The sequence below is a fragment of the Pelecanus crispus genome, chromosome 5, assembly GCF_030463565.1.
Source record: "Pelecanus crispus isolate bPelCri1 chromosome 5, bPelCri1.pri, whole genome shotgun sequence".
NCBI classification, from domain to species: Eukaryota; Metazoa; Chordata; class Aves; order Pelecaniformes; family Pelecanidae; genus Pelecanus; species Pelecanus crispus.
This window is the reverse complement of record NC_134647.1, coordinates 50,365,969-50,393,858: the sequence shown is the minus strand read 5'-3', so window position 1 is coordinate 50,393,858 and position 27,890 is coordinate 50,365,969. Positions and strand designations below refer to the sequence as shown.

General features: G+C 39.1%; 1 protein-coding gene across 1 annotated transcript in view; it reads left to right on the top strand.

Moving 5' to 3' along the window:
- Window positions 1–27,890, top strand: part of HMCN1 (hemicentin 1) — a 213,424-nt gene that overhangs the window by 18,584 nt on the left and 166,950 nt on the right. Inside the window, exons 2-4 of the mRNA XM_075710119.1 lie at window positions 17,104–17,174; window positions 21,334–21,492; window positions 21,924–22,046. Of these exons, the coding sequence (XP_075566234.1) occupies window positions 17,104–17,174; window positions 21,334–21,492; window positions 21,924–22,046 (353 nt within the window). The remainder of the gene's footprint in view (window positions 1–17,103; window positions 17,175–21,333; window positions 21,493–21,923; window positions 22,047–27,890) is intronic.

Sequence of the window (27,890 nt, the reverse complement as noted above, 5' to 3'; positions counted from 1 at the left end):
TTTAATGATATTAGAAGACTAGATGTGTTGTGTCAGTTTAACAAAAGAATATGAGAGATAAGCCCATGGAAAATGTGAAATAAACACTGAAACCATGCCCCTACCCATTCAATTCTTTGCTAGCACAAATGGGTGGGAAACTTTGATATTAGGGCAGCTGAAAATGCTGTCAATTGAGAGCAAACTTCAGCTGATGTAGATCAGCCTGTGAGCCCCTTTATTTCTACTTAATTACAGTGGTGACTGACAAAAATCTCAGATTGCACTAAAAGCACACTTCTGATGTTCACCGGTGGCATCCTCAGTTAACGTACTTGGCTGCCAGCTGCAGCAGCTAAGAAATTAGAACCTACCTTTCACCTGTTTTGACTCTGGCAAGGGGTGGTTACCACTTAAAATCATGAATCGTCAGAGTGTATTTGAAAGCACCTGCATGTTCAGAGAGTGAGAATTCTTCAGGGTCTGCATTGTGTCTAGAAGAAAATATGCTTTTGATTGACCTACAGAAACACTACAAGTCAGGTTGTAGCATTGATTTTTGGAGCTTGGTGGCTTCAAGGCCACAGATCCAAATTCTGCAAAGAAAGCGGCTTTGTGCTCTGTGTCATATAAGGCTGAACAATTTATTGAAAGAAATAATCATGGTAAATGCTTCCATTTTTAAAATTCAATAAATCTTTAAGAGTAACTCTAACTATTTAGCAATCGATTATTTTATTTCCATGTGAGAGTTCCATGTTTTTCCAGTAGTCAGCTGAGTGTATCCCAATCTTGTTGGACTAGGCCAGACAGAAGGTGAAATTGGGAAATACAGGGATCAAGGCAAAAAAGTTAACTTCTGTCTAAACATAAATAGTGGCATTATTTTGAACAAATTTTAAAATATGAGCAAACAGAAAACAAGGTTTCTGCATAATGTATTCTGTTTAACTGATTTAAGTTATCCTCATATGAAATGAAAAAGACTATTTTGTTTAGGGTAAAAAAGTTAATGTTCTCATCTTTTTTCCCTCCTCCCTCACATCTGCTTTTTGAATTAGTTTGGAGTGTGCTTGCATTTTTACACTAGTAAAACTCAGTGGAATTTTATAATCCATAGATAATATTTAATGTTTCCCTCTCTTCCACAGCTTCCTAAAAACTACTGAACACTCAAACCTGCATCAAGAGCAGAAATATTCTCATGATTTTCCTTTTTCTTCTTCCAAAGCCATGAAACAGCTTTCCGACAGCCATTAACCTTCTGTTCTGTTCAGGCATCCTACCACACATTTGGACACATAATGTCATGTTCCCTGCAGTCAGTGCCAGGGCAAATGAGCCCTTGCAAAGGGGTGACAGAAATCTGCACAGAATGTGATTCTGCTCCTGCTGACGCTGCTAACCGCAGCCAGTTGCACTGAATTGTGGTGCGTAGATAACTGGGTAAATCTGGATGGAGTAGTAGCTACCCAATTAAGCTCTCATGAATCTTGCTATAATGAGCTGCCTAGAGTTATTGCTTGTGTAGAAGAGTTGGCAAAAAGGCGGTATATTTGTAAGTGAGCGGCCAGTGACAAGGAAACAAATGCCACTTCTGGGACTTACAGATGGCATCTTAGTACTACTGCAGGCCAAGTGGCAGGGCCAGGCCCTGTAACCTAGGTGTATCTGTGTTATTTTTGTGAGCTGTGCTTTGTGGCCTTAAAATTAGTTTCTTGTAAAAAAATCTTCTGGTGGCTTAATTCTGAGTTTGTCCTGAGCCAAACCTGCAGGTTTGGCTACCTCCTTGAATTGGTAGCTGCTTACACAAGGAGTGAAGACACAGCACTGTAGTACTACTAGTGGTTAGCAAAGGCTCTTGCTTTACCTGCTCAGAGGGTTGGAAGGAGTAACAGGTAAAGCTGAGAGTCTGTTTATTTTTTTGCAGTGGAGTCCAAACATTAATAGTCTATTCAACTTTAATCCATACAATTTATTAAATCCTTGTGTTTGTATCTTTTCTGTGGAGACACCAGCAACATCCTTCAGCCTAGTAGGGCAGCATCATCTACTTGAAAAAGTTTTCCTGCCCAAGAGATTTTAGGTAGAGTCTGAAGGATGAGGAAGAACGTGACTGATGAACTTTTAGGATGCTGACTCCTGAGTGGAGCTAGCTCACACTGAGATGGCTTGCTAGCTGCTGCCTCCAGTTCCCAGTGTGATTTTTCTCTGTGTGCATGGCTGACCTATTGGTGATGAAACCACAGAGCTGCTGTTTCACAGCTTTTAGAAGAAAACTGAAATTGGTACTTGCTGAATGAGTGCATGACTCTCTTCCAGCTTTGGTTCTCTTCTAGTCTTTTCTCAGTTGATTTTTAAAATTATGTTATATTAGAAGGTGTTTTGCTGGTTGAGATCTCAATTTTATACACTGAATGACTGTCAGCGGAAATGATGCTCAGACATGAATTGGAGGATTGTTTATGTACCAAGGAGCTTACATAGGGTCAGTGAATTTGCAGATTCTCTTTCCAAAGTGGTAAGTAAACATGTCTGGCTTGCAGCCAAATCCTTGGCACACAGTCAGAATCTGAAACTTCTGTGCAACAGGTTTTATTTAACAAATATTCTCAGAGATTGTGTGACTACTGTGGGGACAAGTTCTGGCTTTTGATTCTTCCCCCAGATTCAAAGGATGAAGTAAGAGCAATGCTACAGAGGGGGGGAGAAGAATATTTTGTTATTTCCCGTGTGGTTGTTAAATGACTCCCGGCAGCTAAACTTATGGAGACTGCAGTGTGCCAGTTAGGAGAGTTGACTGTGGCTGGTCCTTCTCTGTGCAACCTGCACCGCTGCCATGAAGGCCTTTGCGTGCTGCTGTTCCAGGGTGAGAGCTGGGAAGAACCAGCAGCCACGCCACAAGGCATTTTCCCTGGTTTGGACCACAGAAGGGGAGGAGACACATAAGACCAGTGTCACTGCCAAGCTATTCTGGCAGGCTTGGAGAAATTCCTCAGCCTGGCCGTGTGACTCCTTTCCCTTCTCCTTGGGGTTGTGGTGGCCATTTGAGTTTCTCATAGTTGTTTCCCTATAGTTCTGCAATGTTTATCCCTTACTGAATGATTTCTGCTGCTTAAAAATGTTTTTGTTGGTGCCTTTTAGAAAATTACACAATTAAAAACGATACAGGCAACAGTTAAGGGATGGGAGAGCGCTGCTTCCAGCTGACTTGCCAGTTACCAAAGTAAACAGTGCTCTAATGAAGGTTTTGAGAGGCTTATTTAGCCGTGAAACACTTGCTATATCTTTCTTGTTAAATTGACAATTAAATCCAAACCACATTTTTTTACAAATAGAACTAAAATGTTTCACTATCCTCTTCTGCCCAGATTGGTTCTGTCAGATAAGGAATTCTGCAGTCATGTTTTCTGCAGCTTTTTCCCATCGCTTTCTTGCACAATAGAATCCTACAACAGCTCAGGTTGGAAGGGACCTCAAAAGATCCAACCCATCAAAGAGAGCCTCACCAGGAGTAAGAAAAGTGTCCATTAAGTAGAAATAGAAAATGAACTATTTACAAAGTCTTCACTGTTAATGTTAATAATCAATTTTTTTTTTCCTAGAAGGACCTTCTAACATCTTTAAGTTAACAAATTAATTGCTGCTTTTTTTACTCACAGCAGTATTTGAGGCAGCACTGAACCATCATTACAGCCCTATGGGTAACATTCACAACTAGATATTGTCAGAGTGAACAATCAGTGTATACGGACAATGCTATCTGCTGTAAAATTCCATGTTCCATCAGCTGCATATGAATTAGTTTTGTGAAGTGGACATTTATTTAGAATGATGCATGGGGATTTGAATTTACAGTTATATTGGCTAAAAGGAAATGTTTTGGGTTTCTAATGGTTTTCAACTGGTAATCATTTAGCAATTCATTTTATAGTGTAATACTTGGAGGGGAGCTGGGGCCTCTTCTAACTGAAAACAATAAAAATGCTGTCATTGACTTAAAAAGAAAGCAGATGCATTTTTAATATTAAAAAGAAAAAAGAAAATTTTTGGTACAGAGTAAGCTCATATGTAGAATACTAGGAGTTTTATACTGAATGTGACAACTTCTTTCCTAGCAGCTGGTCTCAGATTACTTTATTTTTGTTATGCTTGGAAATCTTCATTCTCAAAGAATGGCGACTGGATACATCATAAAACATTTTATAGTATTGAAATGATGATGTTCATACACATATATGTATGTGTGTATACATGCACACATGTGATGTCATCTCTTAGAAGCTTGTTTTTATTCCAGAATTGTCTAAAAGAAATCTTTTTTTCTTCTTTGTGCACTTTTGAGAGACAGGTGGCTTGGTATGAAGTGAAGACAATTTATTTACTTGTGTTTTAATTATCCAAGTGTAGGTAAGTGTGGCTAGAGTCGTCTTACTATTTTTTCCTCTTTGTTTAGTGCTAATTGACTAATTAAGTGGTTTGCTGATAATTTTCAGAGCAAAACTTATTTAAATAACTTTTCAAGGATTATGTCTGACATCTGAAGGAATTTTAGGTCAGTCTTTACTTTTTTGTGTTTCTCTTATCCTTCTACAGAAGCAAAAACCCTAAAACTTTTTGCAGTGTGTATGAGCTTTGTATCTAACAGTTGTACTGTTCTGTTCTGTCCCAGGTCTCTAACTCCCTCTTGTCAAAGAAACCCCAACAGACCCATTTAAATATGATACACCCTATTCCATCTATGATTTTTTTTTTTAAAAGCTATCTTTTACCATGTGAGGGCATTACAAGAACATAAGCCTGATAAAGAACAGCGTAGGACTAATGTGATAACTTATTCTGGAGAGTCCTTGTTTCCTTTTGTTTCCTTGTTTTCTTTTGTTTCCTTGTTTCCAACTGATTGGTGCTGTGGTCTCATTAAGCTTGTTAGGAGAATGGCTCCTTCAAGACAATATTAACTCCTGGTTTATTAATAACTGGGTAGTAACTGCACATGTTAAGTACTGTTCCTGACTTGGGATATCACTGTATGCTACATAGCGTGAATGTAGTGTATTTATCATCATCACGGACTGAGAAGTACTGGGTTGTCCTGGTCTCAGGATGTTCAAGTTGCTGTTGGTAACTTTATTTGCTTATGCAGTCTGTTTTTGTGTAGATGTGGGTGCTGAGTGCATTAGTAATTTCATATCCTTCATGAAAACAATGTGGCTGCAGTTTCAGCAGGAAAGAGCCAGTTGCTTTTTCAGTTTTGATCATGTCTCGTGATCAAAAAGCTGACTTGGCTTGGGTAAGATAGCCCTCTCCAAGGATCTTCCAAGTCTCTTTGAAGGAAGTAATCTGTGAATACAATCTTCCAAGCAGCAGAAGCTTTTAATTAGACTTTGTAAGGATTCATCTATTCTGGAAAAATAAAAAGCTGTAACTTTTTTTTTTTTTTGCCAGTTGGCCTATGGATACCTCTTATGGTGAGCTACATTTGGGGACACGGTGGGAACCAGAGTTCAGTGAAGAAAGAGAAGGAGCCTTACGGGCGAGCTTGTGGTAACCTGCAGTGCCAAGAGGCTCCCAATGGTGGAGCTCGGCTGTTCTCGGCCGGCAGCAGTGCAGCCAGCGCTGTGGGCAGCAGCTCAAAATGAATCTTTGCTAGCTAGATGTTGCAGTAAATAAGTTCATTTTGTAATGCAATACCAAGTATAAATTTTGAATTTAAAATTTGAGTTTTAAATAGTATTTGATTTTACTTCAACATGTTAAGGTTATTAATCACAAAACAGCACTGTAAAATTTGTAGTTACGTTCATTCCTGCTGTATTCTTTAGTGTAAGTTCTTTATCCAGCGCTGTTACAAGTGTTGAAAGGAGTATTGCCAAAATATACAGACCAAGGGATGAGACAGAAATAGACCTGGACTGAACTGGAGTTCAGTCTGGAGAAAGAATTTAAAGAGCATTATGAACTGGATTTTACTCAGTTCAGATTGTTGTTAACAAGGGGAAATAAACAAAACCAGAAAGTAATCTGATGACCTTTTCAGATGTTCAGTGTGAGCTAAGAGCGCGGGCCAGCTTCAGGAACTGATTGCTGCTCCCATGCTGTACAGTAAGGAAGCTGTGGTTGTAGTTCTTATCAGCTGTTTATTCTTTACTGTAGACCGAGGGAAGCAAATTAGTCAGTCAAAGCTTGTATGCTGTACAGCATCAATAAACGCATTTTTTTTTCCTTATCTTTTCTTGTGTCTGCTGGTGCTTTGTCTTGTTAGAAAAGAAAAGAAGCAATATGAACTTCTGTACTCTTGGCAGTACTGGGCTGACAAGTGTAAAACTGAAACCCTCTGTGCACAAGAGATGCCCAAAAGCATGGGCAGCAGTTCTGTATGTACTTAGTTCACTGCGATGACTTAAGGCTTGATTGTGGGGGACCACCTAGTTGTAAGAGACTTGTATAATCTCCATGGTTCTTTAAGTCCTTTGGCCTCTCTTAGGGACTGTCAGCTGGCTTGCCGGCTGTGGCTGTGTTTTTTGTGATTTGGGCAATCATCCATTGAGAGCTGGCTAGAGGCAGCCAAAGTAATTTCAGAAAGGATGGCTGCTGGCCCCCTGATGAGAACAGACCTCCAGGGAAGGGAGGAAGAAGGTGGGTCTCTTGCAGATGCCAGGGATCTGCAAGTCCGTCTGTCCCCAGAAAGGAAAAAAACACTCGTGTTGCGTCAATTTTTTTACATCTGGGACATTTAATAGCCACTGGCATTACTTTTACGTTTTAACCACATGGAGTCAAATTTTCTGGTCTCTTTGCCTCTTATTTGTGCACCAGCAGTAGACAAAGTCTTCTGACCTACTAGTGTAACCGGAGGGGATGTTCAAGTAAATTATTTTCTTGGAACAAAAATCAACCTGTAGACCTATTTAACTCAGGCTTGCTTTTTCTTATTTCCAGCCCAAGGGAGTAGACTTTCTATCAGTGGTTCCACAGTGAGTGTGATGTAGTGCCACCTGTACTAGGAGCTTGAGAAGCTCTAAGGCTGTTTTGTCTATTGCTCATTTATGAGAGAATTTGTAGCAAACCTAGATTTATTTTAAAGGTCTCTAAGTAGAAGAGGTTACTCTGCACAGCCTGTGGTTTATGACTGTAGTTCTTAGAAGGAAGAATTAACAGTGTGCTAGTTGTTACTGTGCTGGGCAAATCAGTGCCTGATTTTTTTAGTATTTGTTATTGCATTTGGTTAATAACTTTTAGACAACTGCACTTGAGGCCCATAAGCCAAACTTAGCGCTGGTTGCAGTAGACAAAAGATGAGAATATTGGATTTTATCCACTGTATGTTTACAAGCTAGCTTTTCTTTTCTAAGAAATGTAAACATATAATACCCTTTTTTACCATGGTTATTTTCCTTTTAAAAAAAGAAACACAGGCCCATGAAAGTTATAACATTGGGAAATAACAATACAAATATACCACTTACTAAGGCACATTTTTAGTAAAACTTCTGTTAAATTTTTGGTCTCTAGGTTTCATCCAGGCTTCGGCCACTGCCCTGAGATGACGGGTGAAGAATTCGATGTACAAGGGCGATGACTGTCACTATCTGTGAGGATGGAGGTTCATAATGCTCCACTAATGCTGTGTTAGGCACCTTAGCAGTGCTTTGCAGTTTGCATGGACTATTTGCATAGCCAACTAGAGAAAAACTCTGTGTGCAGTCTGACTCCTTCCAGTCAGTTGTCATCTTAAGCTGAAGTTTGCATATTAAAGTTACTAGTCATAAGTTATGTGGCTGAAAAACTATTTAAAAAAAAAAAGTGACTGCATTAAGGAAATGTGAGCTTGCTGGGTTGGTTTGGCTTTTTTCTGTCTGGTTAAGAATCTGGTAAAAGTTTCTCACTGCAGTTCTTGGGCTCTAAAAATTTAGTTATACCCAGGTTAGAGTCTGAAAGCTAAAAGAAACTGAGTCGCAAGGGAATACCATTTAGGAAGAAACTTTAAATAGCGTATTACATGTCCTAGTGCTAAGCATCTTGGCTTACTCCAGTGCTTCCTGAGTCCATTGGGACGGTTTTTGCAGTGGGGTGTGCATTAGCCCTGGGGGAGTCATGATTGTAGGCAGCATCTCCAATGCTGCTTGCGCTTCTGGAAAAATTCAGCAAGGTGTTTGTCCACACAGCTCCCATCATCTTTAATGTGAGTTAAGAGTGTCCTTCACTTCAGAGCGTGGAGCAGAAGGCTATAAGTTTGGGGTTTTTTTTCCTAGGTGGTGGTAAGTAATACTTATCTAGCTTATGTTTTGAGAGTCCTCTTCTTGGATTTAGTAGTCTACTATAGAAATTTGTAATCAGTTAGAAGTGGAGCAGCATTTTAATTGCAGTAATGATCAAAACAGTAATTCTTATGATTCTGTGTAAGTATGTTTGTCAACTGTTGGAGGAATAAAAATGTTCACTATAATTTGAGATGGCAATTAAAAGTATTTTACTTAGTTGCATCTGTGACATCATACTCTGGTGTTGGAAAGGAATAGAGAGCACTGTGAAACATTTCTTATGACAGCTCATCTGTAGTGTGGTTAAGTCCTGATGTGTACGACCCAATTTGCTGTTAGGAAATTAAAGGTTTCTGCTTATGTGCCCTTAGGACAGACAGCTGGCTGGAGGCTGGCTAAGAGTAATTATCATTATTCGTATTTTCCTAATCCTTGGCAGGTAACTACTCTTAAAGGTCTCCAGAAGAATTATAAGTAGAGCTTTACAATGAATTGGATACAGAGAAGGAAACTTGAGAAGAGAGCATTAAATCAGATAAAGCTCAGTGCTCAGCACTGTTAGTAAACAGTTCTTATGGAATAATTGTGCACCAGTTTCTTTTGGCAGCAATCCTGATGTAGGCATTTTAGCTGTCCCAGCTGATCATTCCCATTCCTTTAACAGCTCTTTACTTGTGGTGGTAGAAGTACTTGAGAGTGCGTACAGGAAACAAGACTGGAAGACAGATCTGATACAAAAAATTATTTTTATATATAAAAATAAAATATGGGCAGGCAGGGCTGTTTATGTATATATGAAACCCATATTGGTCATCTTAAAAACTGTCAAAATTGCCATAGCTAGGAAGCAGCACTCAGATGGAAAGGCAAGATGAGAACTGCTTAAACTGGCACTAGAATCAAATCATAGAATTGTTTAGGTTGGAAAAGACCTTTAAGATTATCCAGTCCAACCATTAACCTAACACTACCAAGTCCACCACTAAACCAGTTAAGGGTAGAGTAATAATTAATTTCATGTTTCCTGGCTTGGTGGCTGGATTAGTTTTTAATGAAAGTAAAAACTAGGGATCACTAAGTTTGGAAAGGACCTCTAAGATCATCAGTCCGACTGTCAACCCAACACCACTATGCCTACTAAACCATGTCCCAAAGTGCCACTTCTACATTTTTTTTTTTTTTTGAACGCTTCCAGGGATAGTGACTCCACCACCTCTCTGGGCAGCATGTTACAATGCTTGACCACTCTTTCAGTAAAGAAATTTTTCCTAATATCCAATCTAAACCTTGCCTGATGCAACTTGAGGCCATTTCCTCTTGTCCTATTGCTAGTTACTTAGGAGAAGAGACCAACACCCACCTCACTACAACCTCCTTTCAGGCAGTTGTAGAGAGCAATAAGGTCTCCCCTCAGCCTCCTCTTCTCCAGGCTAAACAACCCCAGTTCCCTCAGCTGCTCCTCATAAGCCTTGTTCTCCAGACCCTTCATCTGCTTTGTTGCCCTTCTCTGGATATGCTCTAGCAACTAAATGTCCTAATCATGAAATGAACTAATCATGAAATAATGTATGTAACCATGCCCAGTGTGTGTGTGGTTGTTTTTTTTTATTAATTTATTTTTTTCCTTCACCCCCCACCCCAATCAGACATACATCTCAAGAAGTAAGTCTTGACATATGTTAGAAATGTATGCTAGGGTGCCTCCACTGGGTTACCTAATTCCCATTCATCATCAAAAATCTTTCCTTCTTCCACCCCAGCCCCTTGCCATACATGTATTTTCAATGATCGCAATAACTGAGAATCTCCCCAAATTGTGTGAAAATAAGACATTTGACAGCCTGAAGGTACAAATAACTCATATGCATGGTGTGACCTGTAAATTCTTATTCATATTATTTCACTTGAATCATGATACTTAATGTACAGTGAACGGTGAAAACAGTGATTGCTTTGTAAATGCAACTTTCTGGTGAAGATGTGGTGATCTTATGTATACTGCAGCTCTGAAAATGATTTTTCATGGGGATATCAAAGTTTTCATGGTACACATTTCATTTGTCAAGGTATGCATTTAAAACACATGCATGTCTTACTTATTTTTCAGATGCTAGTGCTAAACTTGTCAGTCCAGTCTATAAATAAAAAAGAATGTGGGAGCTAATTGCCACTCAGGTATTTTTTGTGCTGTAAGGTGGGGGAAGCTATATATTTCATGAGCTCTATACTACATAATGAAGAAACAGCTAAATATACGTTATCTGTTCAGTTCTAGGCCACAGAGGGCTACGCTTCCCTCCGTTACAAAGATGCAGCCCTGATAAAAATCTGCATGACTAACATTATACCAATAAACTAGTAGAATTGAGATGACGTTGTGTGCAACAAAACAGGAATGTATTAAAAGGCTGTTGTAATTACATTTGTTATTAAAATATCAGGGTTTTGTTGCTGTTGTGTAGTTTTTTTGAGTGTTGTGTTGTGTTTGGGTTTTGTGGGTGTGTGTGTTTTTGGTTTTGTGTGTGGTGGGTTTTTTTTTTTTTTTGAGGGTTTTGGTGTGGTTTTTTTTTTTTTTAAACCCTGGGTATAGTTTTGCATCAGGGAAATGTCCTTGCTCTGAATTAAAAGAAGGAATTCTGTGGGTGAGTGTGCTCCACTGGACTTAGCATCTCTGCCGAAATTCCTTTGGCTAGCAAGTATCAGTTAGAGCTTTTTTTTTTTCTTCCAGAACAAACAAACTCAGTGTTCTGAGTTGATGAGAGGTACGCAAATGGCTTCCATATTCCTTTGCTGGATCTCCTAAAACAATCAGGTGTCCAAACCAGATATTTGGCGCAGATGTCTTTTTGCGGTCAGGATTAAGGGAGTGCCGATTTTGCAGTCACCCTCAGAAGTAATTATGCGTGATTGGGGAACCCACAAATTACCTGATGACACACAATGTGCTTGCTGGTCAGCCCATATGTAAACATGCGGCCATTTGGGATGTAGCAGAAAGTCATGGAAAAACATTAGGGCCTTTCAGAATGGACAGTTTCTCAGGTTACTAGGGATTTCTCTGCTTATTTACAAAGGAGATGATACTTCCTTTCTGGGGCAAATTTTATAAAAACCAACCATCTTAATCTCTGTCAGAGGTACTGGTATTCAGTTTTATGTTGTCGTATTTGTTTAATTGCTTAGGTACAAGCTCTAACACCACTATGGCTACGTTGAGTTTTGTGATTTAAGTTTAGGAAGTCCAGGCTTTGTTCAGTAATGTGCAACCATTCCTTTAAAATGTTTCCTATGTTACCAGTTTTATGTGTGTGTGCAATATTAAGTCTTGGATCATCAGGACAGTTTGAAAGAACTGACATTTACGTTGTACTTCCGAGACGAGAGTTTAGTTGCTGCCTAAGAAAGGCATGCTGTTTTGCTGTGTCTGTATCGTGTTTTTCACCTTTTGCACAATCACTTCTAGAGGATGGGGGACAGCTTTGGAGTAGAATCATAGAATCGTTTAGGTTGGAAAAGACCTTTAAGATCACCCAGTCCGACCATTAACCTACACTAACAAGTCCACTCTAAACCAATCAAGGGTAGACTAGACTAAACCATGTCCCAAAGTGCCATGTCTACCCGTTTTTTGAACACTTCCAGGGATGGTGACTCCACCACCTCTCTGGGCAGCCTGTTCCAATGCTTGACTACCCTTTCCATGAAGAAATTTTCCCTAATTTCCAACCTAAACCTTCCCTGGCATACCTTGAGCCCATTTCCTCTTGTCCTATCATTATCTACTTGGGAGAAGAGACCAACACCCACCTCACTACAACCTCCTTTCAGGTAGTTGTAGAGAGCGATAAGGTCTCCCCTCAGCCTCCTCTTCTCTAAGCTAAACAATCCCAGTTCCCTCAGCTGTTCCTCATAAGGCCTGTGCTCCAGACCCTTCACCAGCCTTGTTGCCCTTCTCTGGACACGCTCCAGCACCTCAATATCTTTCTTGTATTGAGGGGCCCAAAAATGGACACAGTATTCCAAGTGCAGCCTCACCAGTGCTGAGTACAGGGGGACAATCACTTCCCTGCTCCTGCTGGCCACACTATTCCTGATACAAGCCAGGATGCTGTTGGCCTTCTTGGCCACCTGGGCACACTGCTGGCTCATGTTCAGCCGGCTGTCGACCAACACCCCCAGGTCCTTTTCGGCCAGGCAGCTTTCCGGCCACTCTTCCCCAAGCCTGTAGTGTTGCATGGTGTTGTTGTGACCCAAGTGCAGGACCTGGCACTTGGCCTTGTTAAACCTCATACAGTTGGCCTTGGCCCATCGATCCAGCCTCTCCAGATCCCTCTGCAGAGCTATCCTACCCTCCAGCAGATCAACACTCCCACCCAGTTTGGTGTCGTCTGCAAACTTACTGAGGGTGCACTCAATCCCCTCATCCAGATCATCGATAAAGATATTAAACAAGGCTGGCCCCAAAACAGAGCCCTGGGGAACACCACTCGTGACTGGCTGCCAACTGGACTTAACTCCATTTACCACAACTCTCTGGGCTCAGCCACCCAACCATTTTTTTACCCAGTGAAGACTACATCCATCTAAGCCATGAGCTGACAGCTTCCCAAGGAGAATATTGTGGGAGACTGTGTCAAAAGCTTTGCTAAAGTCCAGGTAGATGACATCCACAGCCTTTCCATCATCTACCAGGCAGGTCACCAGGTCATAAAAGGAGATCAGGTTGGTCAAGCAGGACCTGCCTTTCATGAACCCATGCTGACTGGGCCTGATCCCCTGGTTGACCTGCGCTTGCCTGTTAAGTTCACTCAAGATGAACCGCTCCATAATCGATGAACCTCTCCATAATCAAAATCATAGAATGGTTTGGGTTGGAACGAACCTTTAAAGGTAATGTAGTCCACCCCCCCTGCAATGAGCAAGGACATCTTCCACTAGATCGGGTCGCTCAGAGCCCTGTCCAACCTGAGCTTGAATGTTTCCATGGATGAGGCACCTACCCCCTCTCTGGGTAACCTGTTCCAGTGCTTCACCACCCTCAGGGACCCCCATAACAAACTAGTCCCAAATATTTCAATATTGGTGCCTGGAAATGGATTCATATTTTGGCATTGGAATGGACATATTCTGTTAGAATATTTCATGTGTTGATCTTTTGCCTAAAGAACTAATGAAGTTTAAAAAAAAAAAGTTTTTTCTTCTGCTTTACTTGGTGTGTTTGCAGGATCTAGTTTCTGAGTAAATATTCTGTATTTAGAATGATACATTTGTAACCATGCTTGATTTGAGGAATGCCTGACTTGTGTGCTTGACTTCCGCATGCAATTATTGAGACTTCAGGCAATTTTGGGTGTGGATAAACATGCAGTTAGACCTATGAGTTGCTTGGCTATATGCATACCATTAAAGATATGCAAAAGAACAAAGTCTTGCCTTTACTGCTTTTCTTGGGCACCGAAAACTATTTTGAGTGCTGAAACGTTGGTCTTTTTCTTTTTACAATGTTCACTATTTTCTTCTAACTTGACTGTATGCTTTTTTGATGTCTTACTTTAGTTTAATGCCACAAAGATTTTCAGCTGTTTAGATGAAAGCTCTTACACAAGGTGAACTTGTACCGTGTGCTACTGTAAAACTGCTAAACCCTTTAAGTTCTTTCAGAAACTCTGCCTGAACTCATGCTTCACAGTTAGCATCTTGAAAGTGCTAAGAACAATTCTACATCATGATCTATATGATTCTTTAACAGTGCTGTAGTTTAGCATTGCACAGGCATTGGTGCTTCAGACGTGCCTCTGTGCATTCGTTCTACAGAGCCATGTCCAGATTGATGACTGCAACTTGATTTAGACTTTACAGTTTTTGAGATTTTTACTGTATCAGTAATTTAACCTTCTGTAAGAACTTTCTGTGGTGCTTTGTGAGAGAACTTGCCATTCTTTCCTGAAGTCCTTTTTGGAAATAGTTGCTAGCTGGCAAATAAACTTAAAGCACTTCTGGTAATGTCTTCTCACTTTTATCTATTCTGAATGCTTTGAAGGCCTGCGTTTACCTGCACTGATGAAACAGTCTTGCTTGGGTTGCAGTTTGAGGTAGCAGAATGAGGACAAAAGAAAATTAACTTGGTGAAGGCTATTTCAGCTTTTTTGGCAAGCAGGTCACATAAGCTGGTGGCATGACAGCATGTGCAAGACGGTAGATGTTGGGTTTTAGGTACAAGTTGGTGAGCATTCAGATGGTGAGAATCAGTCATGTCACCATTTAGACCTTAGAATGATGGGCTTGTAAGCTTTGTGTGAAGAGTACTGAATAACCTTTATACAACTGAGAGAAGATCAGACCATACAGATTGGGGAAGCAATGCCAGCCCAGATTTGGATGGTTATTGTCATTCTGGACATCTTATGTATCAGTGATCAATTAGTTTAGTGTTGGCAAACTTGACTGTAGCTGTAGGTTTCCATGAAGTACTAGCATCATTGCTTACAATTGGAAGTATTCTTGATGTCCCTCAGATAAGAGCTGATGTAGAGAGACATGGTTGCTGTCTTACACTGGGAGTGTTGGTGTCATTCATGTTGCTGCTGTTTGTCCCTTAGAGGAGATCATTATTACTGAAGATGTGAATGATCCTATTCACTCCTTTCTGGGGCATTGCCTGACCTCAGGGGAAGCTGGTGAATTCTGGCCTTGATTGCAGAATTGGCTAGGGAGATCTGCCCTCTGTATGGCTCCTGTGAAGTATTGGGTCTGTCCTGACAGCAGATAACTCTCTACCTCATGCTGACTAGGCCATAGTCAGCACCTAACCTCTAATCTAGGTGCCGCTTCAAAGATCTGCTCTTTACTGAGCTCACAGCAGAGGGCAGCCAGAGCCTTGGCGTGATCCTGTGGCATGCTGGCAAGGGCTCGGGCTTGGCTCTGCACATGCTGCTGGAGCGAGTCCTTGCTGCCTGCGGAGAAACAAGGCAAAATTCTCATCTGATCTAAACTGGATGTGCTGTTTCAGCTTAGCTGAAGTAACGTTGCTTTTCAGATCTTTATTTTATAGGGAAAGAAAGCCTTTCCAAAGGATTTACTGCTCTAGAATTGAACAATGTAATCCCTCAACTGATGGGGAATAATGGAGCTAGTGGTTTTACTATATGTATAAAACATATTCTATTATATGCTTTAGAACAATGGTTGGCAGGGGATAAATTTAAAGCAAAACAATTTGGAGATAGCTTTATTACAGGCGTTTGCTTTAAAGAATGCCCAAAGGATGATGGTACCAGGTGGAGTGGTAGGAGTGGGAGTATGGCAGGATGAAGTATGTGGAGGAATGGAGAGTCCTTATAATGGCTCTTTTGATGACAGTGTAGCATTTTAGTAAATAACATTCACAGATACATGGCTCAAATCAAAACCATACAAAAAAAAAAAAAAAAACCAACCCTTAAGACAGTTTAATATTCTAGGAAAGGTTTTGTGTGATCTCTTGGGTGGCTTTCAAACAAATTAAAACGTATGCTTAGCAAAAGGCACTCATAAATAGAGCCCCCCAAGCAAATGTGTGTGTTATTATAGTAGACTTTAATGATGGCTGTTGTTGAAACTCCAGTGAAATAAAACTTTGGGCTGTTTAAAAAAGAAAAATGTCTACATTATATAGAAGATAAGTACATATTAACTTTTATAGACCTTGGAAAGTGCTGTATGGTCTGCTGAGGCAGCACTTCCATGTAAGCTACAGCTGTATTAAATCGGCACCATTGCAGTTTCATGCTTTTCTTTCACCCTGACTGCACAGTTGTACCCCATTTTGTATGCTGGTACTCAGCTGATCTCTTTATGAGTGGTTTGGGGCACTAAACTAGCAGAAATCTATTCACTTTTTTCTTTTTGTGTCTATTTATTTATTTTTGGCTTAGCACCCTGAACCAACCTGCTGAGCTAGATGAATGCCATTACTGGCACAAGGACAGGGCAGGAAAGCCTGCCCAGGACAGGGAAAGAATGAAGTGCATGAGTGCCAAGACAGATCAAGGTAAACTGTCAGGAAATCACAGCTGTAGGAAAACAGCTGGTTAGAGTCACATTTGATACCAATTAGGAAGGCAATTGTTTAAGGGGCAGAGGGAGGCTTGTGGTACAGCTTGTGTGATTGGGAAATGCTCAAATATGTGCTGCTGTTATTCATATAACACCAGTCCACAGCCCAGTCAACTTCAGTTTGATGCCCTGCCATTTCTCAATATACAAAGGCATGGCAAACACCACAAATAAAGTGGATTCTGCTTCAGTTCTTTCTGGCAACTGCTGCTAGATATGCTGAGGTTGAGCACTGGGCTCCCACTGGGCTTTTCCAGCTAGAGGGTACATATTCTTTCAGGCAAGAGATGTGGCATGCTTCTCCCTGCTTCCCTCCCAACCCCCGCCATGTCAGTCAGTGAAGCTAGTATGTGTATTCTGTTCAGAGAGGCCTCTCCTTCACGTATACCTATACAACTGTTTCTGGAAAAATACATTACTATTTGGTGCAGCCACATTTGTTTTCAGGATTTTTGTTTCCTCTGATTACTAAGAGCAATTAAATGATTGGTCAAAAGTAAATGTGACACAACACAGAATGCTTTATGTTCCTATAAATGTTTAAGACACCTAGAAGTTGGTAATTCTGGAATGATATTAGAGTTACTAGATTTGGAATCATAGCTTCCAGTGCTGGCTGTATCATTCTCAATTATTACTTTCTCTTAAATGCTTTTAGTTTGTTTTTTACTACCAGATTTTTATGAATCTGAAGCAGTTACCTCTTCAGTTGAAGCTGTCTTTTGATAACTTTGTTTTCTTCATAGTTTCCAATTTTTTTTCATCCTAGAAATTGGTCCAGTGACAATAACCACAGATCCCAAGAAATTTCAATTTGAACTCAGGGAACTTTATGTTCAGGTGAGTAACTTGTATGTGCTCTGTGTGGTTCTAGGAAAGTCCCTATTTCCTCCCTCTAATCTTTCCTCTTGTGTTGATGTGCCTGCTGCAATGCTTCATCAGGATGTAGGCTATCTATCTCTGTCACTGTACCTGCACAAACTGTCATCTTCCTGTTCTCTGGTCACCTTAATTTATGATTAATTACTTTGTCTTAGTTTACATCATTGTATGGGGACTCAGTTCAATAACACAAGAAAGAATAGTTAGATAATGCTAGCATTTATTTTGCATTTTAGTTAGTCCTGCCACTTGCTCACAGACACTTTTATGAACTGTTTTACTGTGTTCTGGAACTTATTTCCCATGAAAACCCTTCATTACCTCTAAATAATTTAGGTATAAAAGGACTGTAATACCCATTAAGTACTACTAAAGTACTACCTTCACTGCCATGTGTTACTTAGCACTTATTGTTTCAAAGGCATCAGGTTGACTCCCATACTCTTGTCTTATGCAAACACTGTTGAATTTCTTCTGTAGCTGTGCTTAGGAGACAAGTGGCAGTGTTTGAACTAGCATACCAGTATGTCTCAGTTGGTGGACTTTCTCTGGGTGAGAATGGACCACAAATGACACCTGGATAGGGTGCTGGAAAGAAAGGGGAGTATTGGAATGGAGTTACCCTTACCGAAAGAAAATATGATCCTATTGTCTTGTCTTTTAATCAAGCAAAATGCTTCTGACCTGTGGAGAACCTTGCTGGAGTCGGTAGTGCCAGACAGACTGTCCCTTAGAAACTGGTGCATAGTGTAATCCCTGTGATAAAAGATTGTTTGAAAGTCAATAGTGCTAGTTTGAGAAGAATAAGTAGTTTAAAAGTTGGCAGAAAGATTGAAATTCAGAGGAAAAAAACATTAAATTTTCAGGGAGGCAGAAAATGCTAGCCGTTATGCTTTTCTCCTTCATAGGGAAGTTTTAGACTTTAAAAATCCTTCCAGTCCTTACTTTTTGTTTTGTAAATAGCTATACTGGAAAATAATTGCAGCTATTTCTAAAAAGCATATGATTTAGATGAAATTTTGGGGCATTAAAACTCTTCATTTACAAGCAAGTTGTTTAAAACCTTCTGTCTAACGAATTTAAGATTTCTTTCTTCAATCCTCATTGATTGCATATTTTGTAATTGCTTTCAAGATGTGCTCATTCAGCTAAATTATCACTTTCACTGACTTGCCGTCATTCATTATATTGGTGAAGAGCCGAAATATAAATTTAAAAAGTTATTAGAATAGGACTGATGGGACATCTTGCAGTAGTTGTCCAAGAAAATGTGAATGCTTCCTATATGTTTGTTGTTAGAATTTTTCCTAGAAAGACAGTTAAAAGATGCCAGAATAAGTATTGTGGAGGTAGGGGAAATTTTAAGGTAGGTTCATTTTGAAAAAGGATGTAGAGCAAATATTCTCTTTAATGCACAAAACTAAAATTAAGGCGAAGATAAATTATTTTCGGAAATCTTATGTATAAAACATATTAGATCAAAATATGTTCTGCAGGAATATTGCAAAACTTGTCCTTCCCGGACATCAGGATAAGCCCAGCTCTGGTTTTCCAACAAAATTCATTTGGTCATTGAACAATTGGAGGGTCTGTACATAACATTAGAAATAGGCTTTTGGCTGGCATTTGACATCAGGTAAAAATTAGCCTGTATACATTTCACTGAAGAAACTAGGTCCTGTTCCTTTTACATACCAAGTGATAAAGGAAGTATTCCTTTGACACGTCATAAGTTGATCCTTTTCTACCTATGTTTCATCTTCAATCAACTGTGAATCATTCTTCTGGACAGCATGACAGTAACTTGTACTTGGGCAGCAGTGGCTTCTTAGTGTCTTTTTTTTTTTTTTTTTTTAAGCGTTAACCAGATTTTTTGTGTGTTCTTTTATTAAATACAGTTTTCACAATGGATACTTATTTGCATGAGCAATATACTTAAATCTTGTCTATATGAAAATCGTTTAAAGTATATACACGCAGTTTGAGTGTTACATGATCCTATGATAGAGGTGCCGATACATTTGCATCAGGTTATGAAAAGGCCTTCTTTTAGTATTTCTCAGTGTAAAAATGACAACTTAATGAAAATAGTCTTCTGTAAGAGTTGTTGATAACACTTTTTAAATCAGATACTAAATTTATCCTTTTATAAGTGGATACAACACCATTTAAGTAACTAGTTATGTAGATATTAATGTTAGACATAAGAAATGTGAATAGTACAGATGAACTGAGCTAACAAACTTCTGTGTGCCTGTCCCAACTGAATGGAAAATGAGACTTGCTGAGCTTTACTCACCTCTGTCTTTCCAGAAAACTTCACAAGGTAATTGTAACCATACTTAATTGCAGTTTGGAGAGAAAGACAGGAAACATTTAAAGGAAAATTTTCTTCTTTTTTTTTTTAATAAAGCTAATACATTTTTATTTCGTAGTTCTACGTAACTGCCTTTTGAGAATACCCCTCTTCTATATTGAGAGTTAAAAAAAAGTTCATGCTTGTTCTCAGAATAACCATTTAGCTCGGCAGTGCTTTTTCTATTGTATGTAGAAAATAGATACTGCCATATAGAATATTACACGAGACAATAATCTAGTAGACTTGAAGTGGGAATAGAGATTTTCTTATTCTAAGTAGGTGTCTGTAGAAATTAGCTATTATTTTGTCTTGGCCTATGAATTAAAGCTTTACGTGGAAGAGTCTTTTGCTGAAGATGACATTCACTTTGCAAGAGCAGGAAAGAAATAACTTGGATATACTGATCTGTCCCATAGGATTGTATAAGCATTGCCAAGATAAAGTTCTGAAGTGTATCAAAAATGTTTCTGGAGAATTATCTCTTGAATTTCAGGCAGTTTGGGGTCTACCACTTGCTTTTCCCATAAAAGTAAGACTACATTTAGAAAGCACTGACTTATAAAAAGAAAAATGGCGAAGTACCTATTCTTCAACATAGATGGGAAGTTTATTGATGTTTTTGCTTTGAAATGGGATTAAAGATGCTGATAGATTAAAAATTGTTACTGACGTGAACATTTCATTGAGGACAGGTGGAATTCTTAAGGACTGGGGAACTGTGGGAGGCAAAGGTCTTTCTGGTTTATGTGTCTCTGAACGTTTAACCTCAAAACATATTTCTGATGGCATCTCAAGAATTAAAAATAGATGCAACAATTGCATTATCTCTTTTTCTTCCTTCCCAGCATGTGGAGATTTGTATGTAAGTATGTGTGAAGGAATGTTGATTGTAGAAATAAAAAAATAACTTTTATATTTAATCTTGAAAGTGCAGAGAACTGTTGCTGTTTACAGGGGCAGGTTTTACAGTTTGTATTCAGCTTTTTGGAGAGTTCTGTCTTCAATATGCCGAGTTCATTTTTATGTAAGTTTAAAGTGAACTTTTATTTAAACAGTATTTTCATCTAATTCTTAGTTTAGGAAGAGAAACTGATCCTTTCATATAAAGTTAAATAAAGTCATACTTGGAAGCATTTTGATTAACCACATGGTATGAATAATCTCCAGCTACACAGCTGTCTACTTAGCAGCACAGGTCACTGGGAACACACCACCTGTGCCCCCTCTGCTGAGCTCCCTGCACTGGCTGCCCCGCAGTGTAAATTCTAGGTCAAGTTCTTGCTGTTCTGGTATCTAAAGGTCCTCCTGGAGCTCAGCACGGCTTGGCTGAGATAATTTCCCATCTGCGTCTATGACCATGACCTCCCATGACTGCTGCATACTACCGGAGCAATTAAATTGTCAGCCAGTAAGGGAGCGTGTGAGTACAGGAAATGGAGCTGTCACAAGAGCTGGAGCTAAACAAAACATGGTACTCGTAGAAAAGATAAGAGTGATCACGACACTGACCATTTTCAGGGCTAACCACAACCCTTCCTTTGACTTTATTTTCCCTAAGGAATTGTTACAGTTGTTGCTTGTGAGCCTGAGTCTGTGACAGCACTCTGCAGAAACCATGCAATGCTTAGGATTAAAAAAGTGAATAATTTATTAGAAGCTGAGAAAGTATCTGCCTTGAATGTCCCAAAAGAAAGTAACTTATTTGGTATGTTATTTTTTCTTAGAAAAATGCTTTGTTTCTCTTCTAATTGTGAACAGGGTGGTGGAGACTGTCCAGAGATGAGCATCGGGGCAATAAAGATTGCACTGGAAATTTCTCTTCCTGGTTCTTTCATCTATGTATTTACTGATGCACGATCCAAAGATTATAGACTTACCCATGAAGTACTTCAACTCATTCAACAGAAACAATCACAGGTACAGAAGGGATTTGCAGTCTGAGCTGGTTTATGTATTTAATGCTCTCTTCTGTCAGTATTGAAGGGTAAAATTCTTCTGTGTTGTGAATTAAATAGTGCAAGTGCACTTTCTGCCAGTATATGTATTCTTGGTCAGCTTACCAGTTGTGTGGATGTTTTTATATTGTTCTGAAATAAATATTCTGTGAAGTACAAGTGCTGATAGATGGTTATCACTTCTAAAGTGATTCTTGTCTGTTCCTTTTCTTCATTGCTTTTTCCATCAGTAGTGACTGCAATATGGCTGTCCTCCATGCAAAGTAATGTATCCAATGCCAAGGGATACAATTCTGTTGTTGTCATGCCTTAATGCTGTCTTTGCAATGTTTTTCTAAAGTTTGCACCATGTGCCAAATGATTTTTAATTTTTTTTTTTTTTTTTAAATACAGGTAGTATTTGTACTGACTGGAGACTGTGATGACAGGGATCATATTGGCTACAAGGTCTATGAAGAGATTGCCTCAACAAGTTCTGGTCAAGTTTTTCACTTGGACAAAAAACAAGTTAATGAGGTAACATTGCTCGAATTCTGATATATATATATATAAAACAAGGTAGGGGCTTATACTCTTAATCTTTAAATGACCTGATCATGGGTTAGGGAAGACTAGGGGAAATGCTAAATGTTCTACTGTTGGTATGTGGACTCTGTTCCACCTTTCCCTTTCTTCTTTTTCCATCTGCTATATCAGGATGCAGTTCTCCAACTTTTATGTTAGGGAAGTGTGAACTGCCATATCTAAACAGAACCTCACCAACTTCCCTTTACCTGTGCCAGAAGGCTTCGAGGAGGAGAGCCTTTAAACGAAAGAGCAGTTCTGTGCTCTGAGTAGTCCAGTGGCTTTAGTACTCTGAAAGTGCACTATTGGCTTTAAATGAACATTTTGTTAGCAAGCGAAGGATTGCTAATAAGCCTGGACAAAAATGTTCCTCGCATTATGGACAGATAGGTGTGAGCTAGCAGGTTTCCATTGTTCACAAAGTTTTTAATTGAGGTTATTGTTTCAACACTTTTGACAGCTCTGCTGACTTAGCAGTAATTGTGATTGCTGACCCACAGCCTTGAATGACTATTTTCTTTGAAAACTCCAATGAGTCTTAGGTAGAAGTGAAATTTCAATAGTGCATGAGAAAATAATTTGGAGAGAGATGAAATCACATGTTAGTTATCTGGGGAGCTGGAATTGTTTATAAATGTTGTAAACATTTTCCTTTGACTTCCTAGTATAAGCGATAACTAGATGAGGTTTTTTAATAAAAATGTACTTCAGTTTGTTCCTCTTTCTTTCTTTCCTAGAATTTTGACAATGACAAACATTGGAGATACATTGCAGTTTTCTATTGTTGTTGCCTAGAAAAATGGAAATTCTTATTGGGGATATTGTAGGGTATTGGCAATGATGTGAAGGTGATCAAAAGGAGGAACTTCCCAGAGGATTTATCCCTCAAAAGTTAGACAGGTTAAAAGTCAGAGGAGAAGAAATTAGCTGTTGAGACTGTGCAGTTCCTGACCTGCATTTTGCAATTATTTGTGTGTGAAGGGTAAAACTTCCCGCTGTGAGACACCATGAAATCCCTTTAGGGATCATGATACTGCCAATGGGGAAATACTTTTTGCCAGGACTGATGTTTTAGGATGAAGTTTTTATTTGATTGTTTTGTTTTTATTCTGGTTTTGAGAGGTACAAGTGAGCAGAAAGAGCAACTTGTAGGTGCTAGGCAACACTGTGTTCTTAAGCGGAGCTGGCATGCACTGTTCTGTCGGCTGTTTGCCTCTGCTTTCTGAACTTCTTGATGCTTTCCCATTTCTAAGAATACCAGCTTTTGCTTGAATGGTTAGTCTGTCTTTGAATTTCGAGTAAGGTTTTAAGCAGGGGGTTTCAGTAGCCACTTTCACCTCCTTCCTGCTTCATCTTGGCATTTCCTTTGAGCAAATAATGGGCTCCTCATCTGTGAGCTAGACAGCCCATGGCTGCACAAGGGCCAGAGATTGGTGATGATATCTGTAGGTGCTATTCTTGCAGGGTTTTTTTGGGGGGGAGGGAAAAGTGCACTGCTTCATATAATTGCATCTCCTTTCAGTGGCCATAGACTGTAAGAGATTGCCTAGGTAAAAAAAAAAAACCCTCTACATCACTTTCAGAAGTCTTCCACAATAACTGCTGAAGAATTTCTGCTAAAACCAAAACCAAAAGACTGAAATAATTTTAGTGATCATTGACCTTACATAAAGCTGTGTCTGGGTTAATGGACTGTGAAAATGAGTTTACCAAAATGCTGTCATCCCAAATAAAACCTTCACTGGAGATTTCAGTTCTGGATCAGAAATCCTATTTTCAAGAAGCATATCCACCAATGGGTGGATGCAAATGAACAGGAGAAGTAGTAGTACTCTGCATCAGCTGTTTATGATATACCCTTCAGGCAAAATTCAACAGATATAAAACTTGTCCTCCTTTTTATCCAAGTATTCAGTGATGTGTAAAGAATGAAGTTTTTAAATGCTGAAACATATTCACTGTTCTGGGCCTAGATACATCTAATGCTGAATTGTAGATTAGGAAGGAACTACAAAGTCACTGACTGAATACTCTGCCAAACCAATGTCTTGTTTTAACAAAAACATTTTTGATTGTTCTACCCCCAAAAAACCCCAACAAAGGTATTTTTAGTGTATAAAGTTTCAAACCATTCCTGTCATCCTTGCCCTTTGTGCATTAGGGGGAGAATGAAGCAATATTAGAAGCTAGCTACAAGGAAACACAACAAAACAATACTTGATACTTATCCAATGCTTCTGTTATTGAGAAGACTAAGAAAACTTATTGCCTTTTTTCAGTTCTGAAAAACATGTTATGATCTCAAATGCTACAACTAACTTGGTCAAAATTATTGTCAATTGACAAAGTTGTCTTGGGTTCAGTCCAGCAAAGTGTGAAATATATATCTCCACTTACTTGCTGAATGAAGCTCTTCTATCAGAATGAGAGAAAGGTCATGTTTTGACAAATTTGCCATGGTTTCTGTGCATTAGATTAATAAGAATATTCTTAAAGTCCAAAGCACCAGTTTTGTTTTTATTCTCTAAAATTCTTCTAGAATTTTCCCTTAATTTGGGTAGTGCGCGTACCATCGTCTCCAGGGGTAACTCTGTACTCAAAAACCATGACAGGTTTATAATAGTAAGAGACCAAATATGTTTTCATCATATTTGGTAAAATTTCATGAATTATCTGATTACAGGTCTGTAAGGCAGGAAAATTATTTCCCAATCAAGTGTCCTTAAAAGGGAAAGGTTTACTATTCAAGTTTTGGTTTTGAAGTTCTATGTCTATTAACAACTTGTGAATACTGCTGTACTTGACTACAAATTAAGTAGACTTCCATTCAGAATTTTTCAAACTGGTCTCTAGTTCTGAGATTTTTATCCTATTGAATCAGTTCTAAAACAAATGTCCTTCTGTCCAAAGGAACGGTAGCATTCTCATTTTGTCTCCAATGCCTTGGAAAGGTTATTACGTTTGTTTCATCAAAGCATTCAAGTCCTGATCTTGAAAGGTGTTTCTTTAGGGTGAGAGATCCTTGGGTGCTGTGAGGTTCCATGGCTGTTTTTGTAGGCTCAGGGCTTAGTTGCAATAATTGCTCAAAATGCATTGAGCACACTCATCAAACATGAGTTAAATTCTCATGTTAAGAACAGATTCTATATTTTCATAACCGTACCCAATTTTATTCATATCTTTCCAGGAGGCACTAATTTTGACTTGAACTGACGTTATGTTATACCACACTTAACTTATTCCCCTCATAATGGAGTACTGTAGGGAAATTCCTGTAAATGATTCTGATTCTCAAAGGTTTGTACAGAACTGGTGTTAAGATGAACAGTGATAATCAGTAGAGTATGAATTTGGCACAGCTTAAAAATAGTGGAGATTAATTAGTCATTGGTGGTTCAGATCACGCCGCCAGGTCATTTTGGTTGTGTGTGATAAGAATGAGTCATTACTATGTCTGAATTGGACTGATCAGTATGGCTAAAGCTGGGAGTTCACAAGAACTGAGCTAGTGAGTAGTAGTTTTCCATTTCTTTTAGTATTGAAACACTTACTTGATTTTTCTTATTCTAACCTTCCTGTAAGAAGGGAAAATTTTCCCTAGACTGCTTAAAAATACAGCTTTCTTACTGATTTTTAAAATAAATAGAAATGGATGTTCCATACACAGTTTCATATACAGAACATTAATGGGAGGAGAACTGAGAATGACTGTGAAGGAGACTGGAGACATGGTGTTGACTTTGGTGGAAAAAGGGGATGTTGTTGAGTGACTTGAAAGGTGGATGAGACAAGATGAAGAGAAAAGTTTGGAATTTGGGTGAGAAGCCTGTGAATAAAAGCGATGATGTGAATGAGAGGAGATTGGGAGGGGACTGAAGACAGGGATAGAACAAGACTGGTGACAGAACACGTTAAAAGGAGTGATGCAAAAGGGGTCATTCTTGTGGGGACGGTGCAGAAGGTTAATGTCTGTAAGATCATGTGGACCTGGAATGGATCCCAGTATTCTTCACACACAAATGCTTTGCTGTGAACAGAAGTCTCTAAAACCTACTGGAGAAGCATCCTATTTCTTCTGGCTGTTAGTCTCCATAGAGGATGGCAACCTAGGAGTTACATGGCTCGGGTTAGCAGTAAAGGTCTGTAGTGTGTATGACCCAAGTGTATGTTTGGATGATGCTACATGAGGAAGCAATTTTAAATTTTGTTTTTCTTTGTTAAAAATGTAAAAGGCCCCTTCGTTGCTTTACAAGAATAATATGAAGGTGGCAAAATCGAAAGCTCAAAATTACAGCTTAAAATTAAGGTTACTTGCATAGCCCTGTTTCTTGCCTTCTCTTTTTGCTCCGCCCCAAACAGTCAGTATCCATTTTCATAGAAAAAGAAGGAATGGTTTAATGGGAGAGGCAGCTGTGTACTGCCTTAGAAAATATGCTTCTACTCTGAAGATATGTATTGTACAATGAATGCCAAACAAGGAAGGAAAAAAAAAAAACCAGTTACAGCTGTCCTTCCTGTTTTATATGGAACTTGGATTCTCTGGAAAAAATAGACTGTGATCGTGTACATAAGGACTGTCATAAAGCAACTGCAAAAGGATGTTTTAAAGATAGTTGAAAGCAGGCAGGCTTAATTCTTGTGTTTCCTAACTTTGAAGAGCTTGCGATTCAACACTAATAAACTTTTCAGTCATATGTTTTTATACATGTAATTATAGTTATATGTATAATCTATGATTTATTTTCATAGTATAGTTTCAAATGCACTGTCTCAGTCATATTTTTAGACGTGCATTTAAAAGCATTATTAGAACATTTTTCTCTTTGGGTGGAAGTATGAACCTATGTATACTTAAGCAATGAAACAGTTAACTTCAAATCTTGTTGCTTTGACTGTTTGAGAAATATTCTTGAGACCCAGAATAAACAAATGGGAATAGAGAAACATGGTCCATAGATTTTTTTTTTTTTTTTTTTTTTTTTCCCCAGGTTTCAGTATGCATTCCAAGAAATGACCTGACAGCAGGGCAGGTTGCAAGAGCAAATTCTCTGGAGAAGTGTTATAAATTATTTCTGTATTTGCCCTTCCCCCTCTAATAATATTCATCAAGTCATATTTTGGCAGAACAACAAAAGCTGCTGTTGTTTTGGGGCCTTTCTGTAAGGGTCCCAAAGCGGGGGGGTGGGGTGGGGTTGGGGCGGGAAATCTACTTCCAAACCAGTGTTACAGCAGTGTTGCAAACCTCTTTGGAATGACAGGGTTGGGAAATGGATCTCCCAGAATTGCCTATTGAACTTTGGGGAAAAATTTAACTATACAAGCAAGTTACTGCCAGACTTAAGACAGCTGGGTCATTCTGTTGCCTTCATCTTCTTTTTTGGACTTGAAAAACTCTCAAAAACTGAAGTCAGGTCCCGCTCTGAATTTAAAACCCTTACTAGCTCTCAGTAACTTCTACTTCTCATATTGGGTTAAAACCGAAGGTGTTCTTGCTTTCTTTTTTCTGAAATGGCAGTTGCACAACATAATTCTTCCCTGGGATAATGCATTTTATTTTAAGGGCAGTTTCTGCTATAAGAGGACTCCTAAGTAGCCTCAGGGTCATCAGCCAGCCTGTGTACAATTAATAAACTGGAATTTTAGCTAAGGTTTACAGCAGTTGCTGTAGTATCTAAGTACTCATTGTTGTATCTGTTTGCGTAACATTCCTGTGAGATAGAAATGTGGTGGTGTTCCCCTTTTGGTTAAGGAACATAAAGTGATTAAGGTGGTGTGGCTAATGTGACAGCTTGGCAG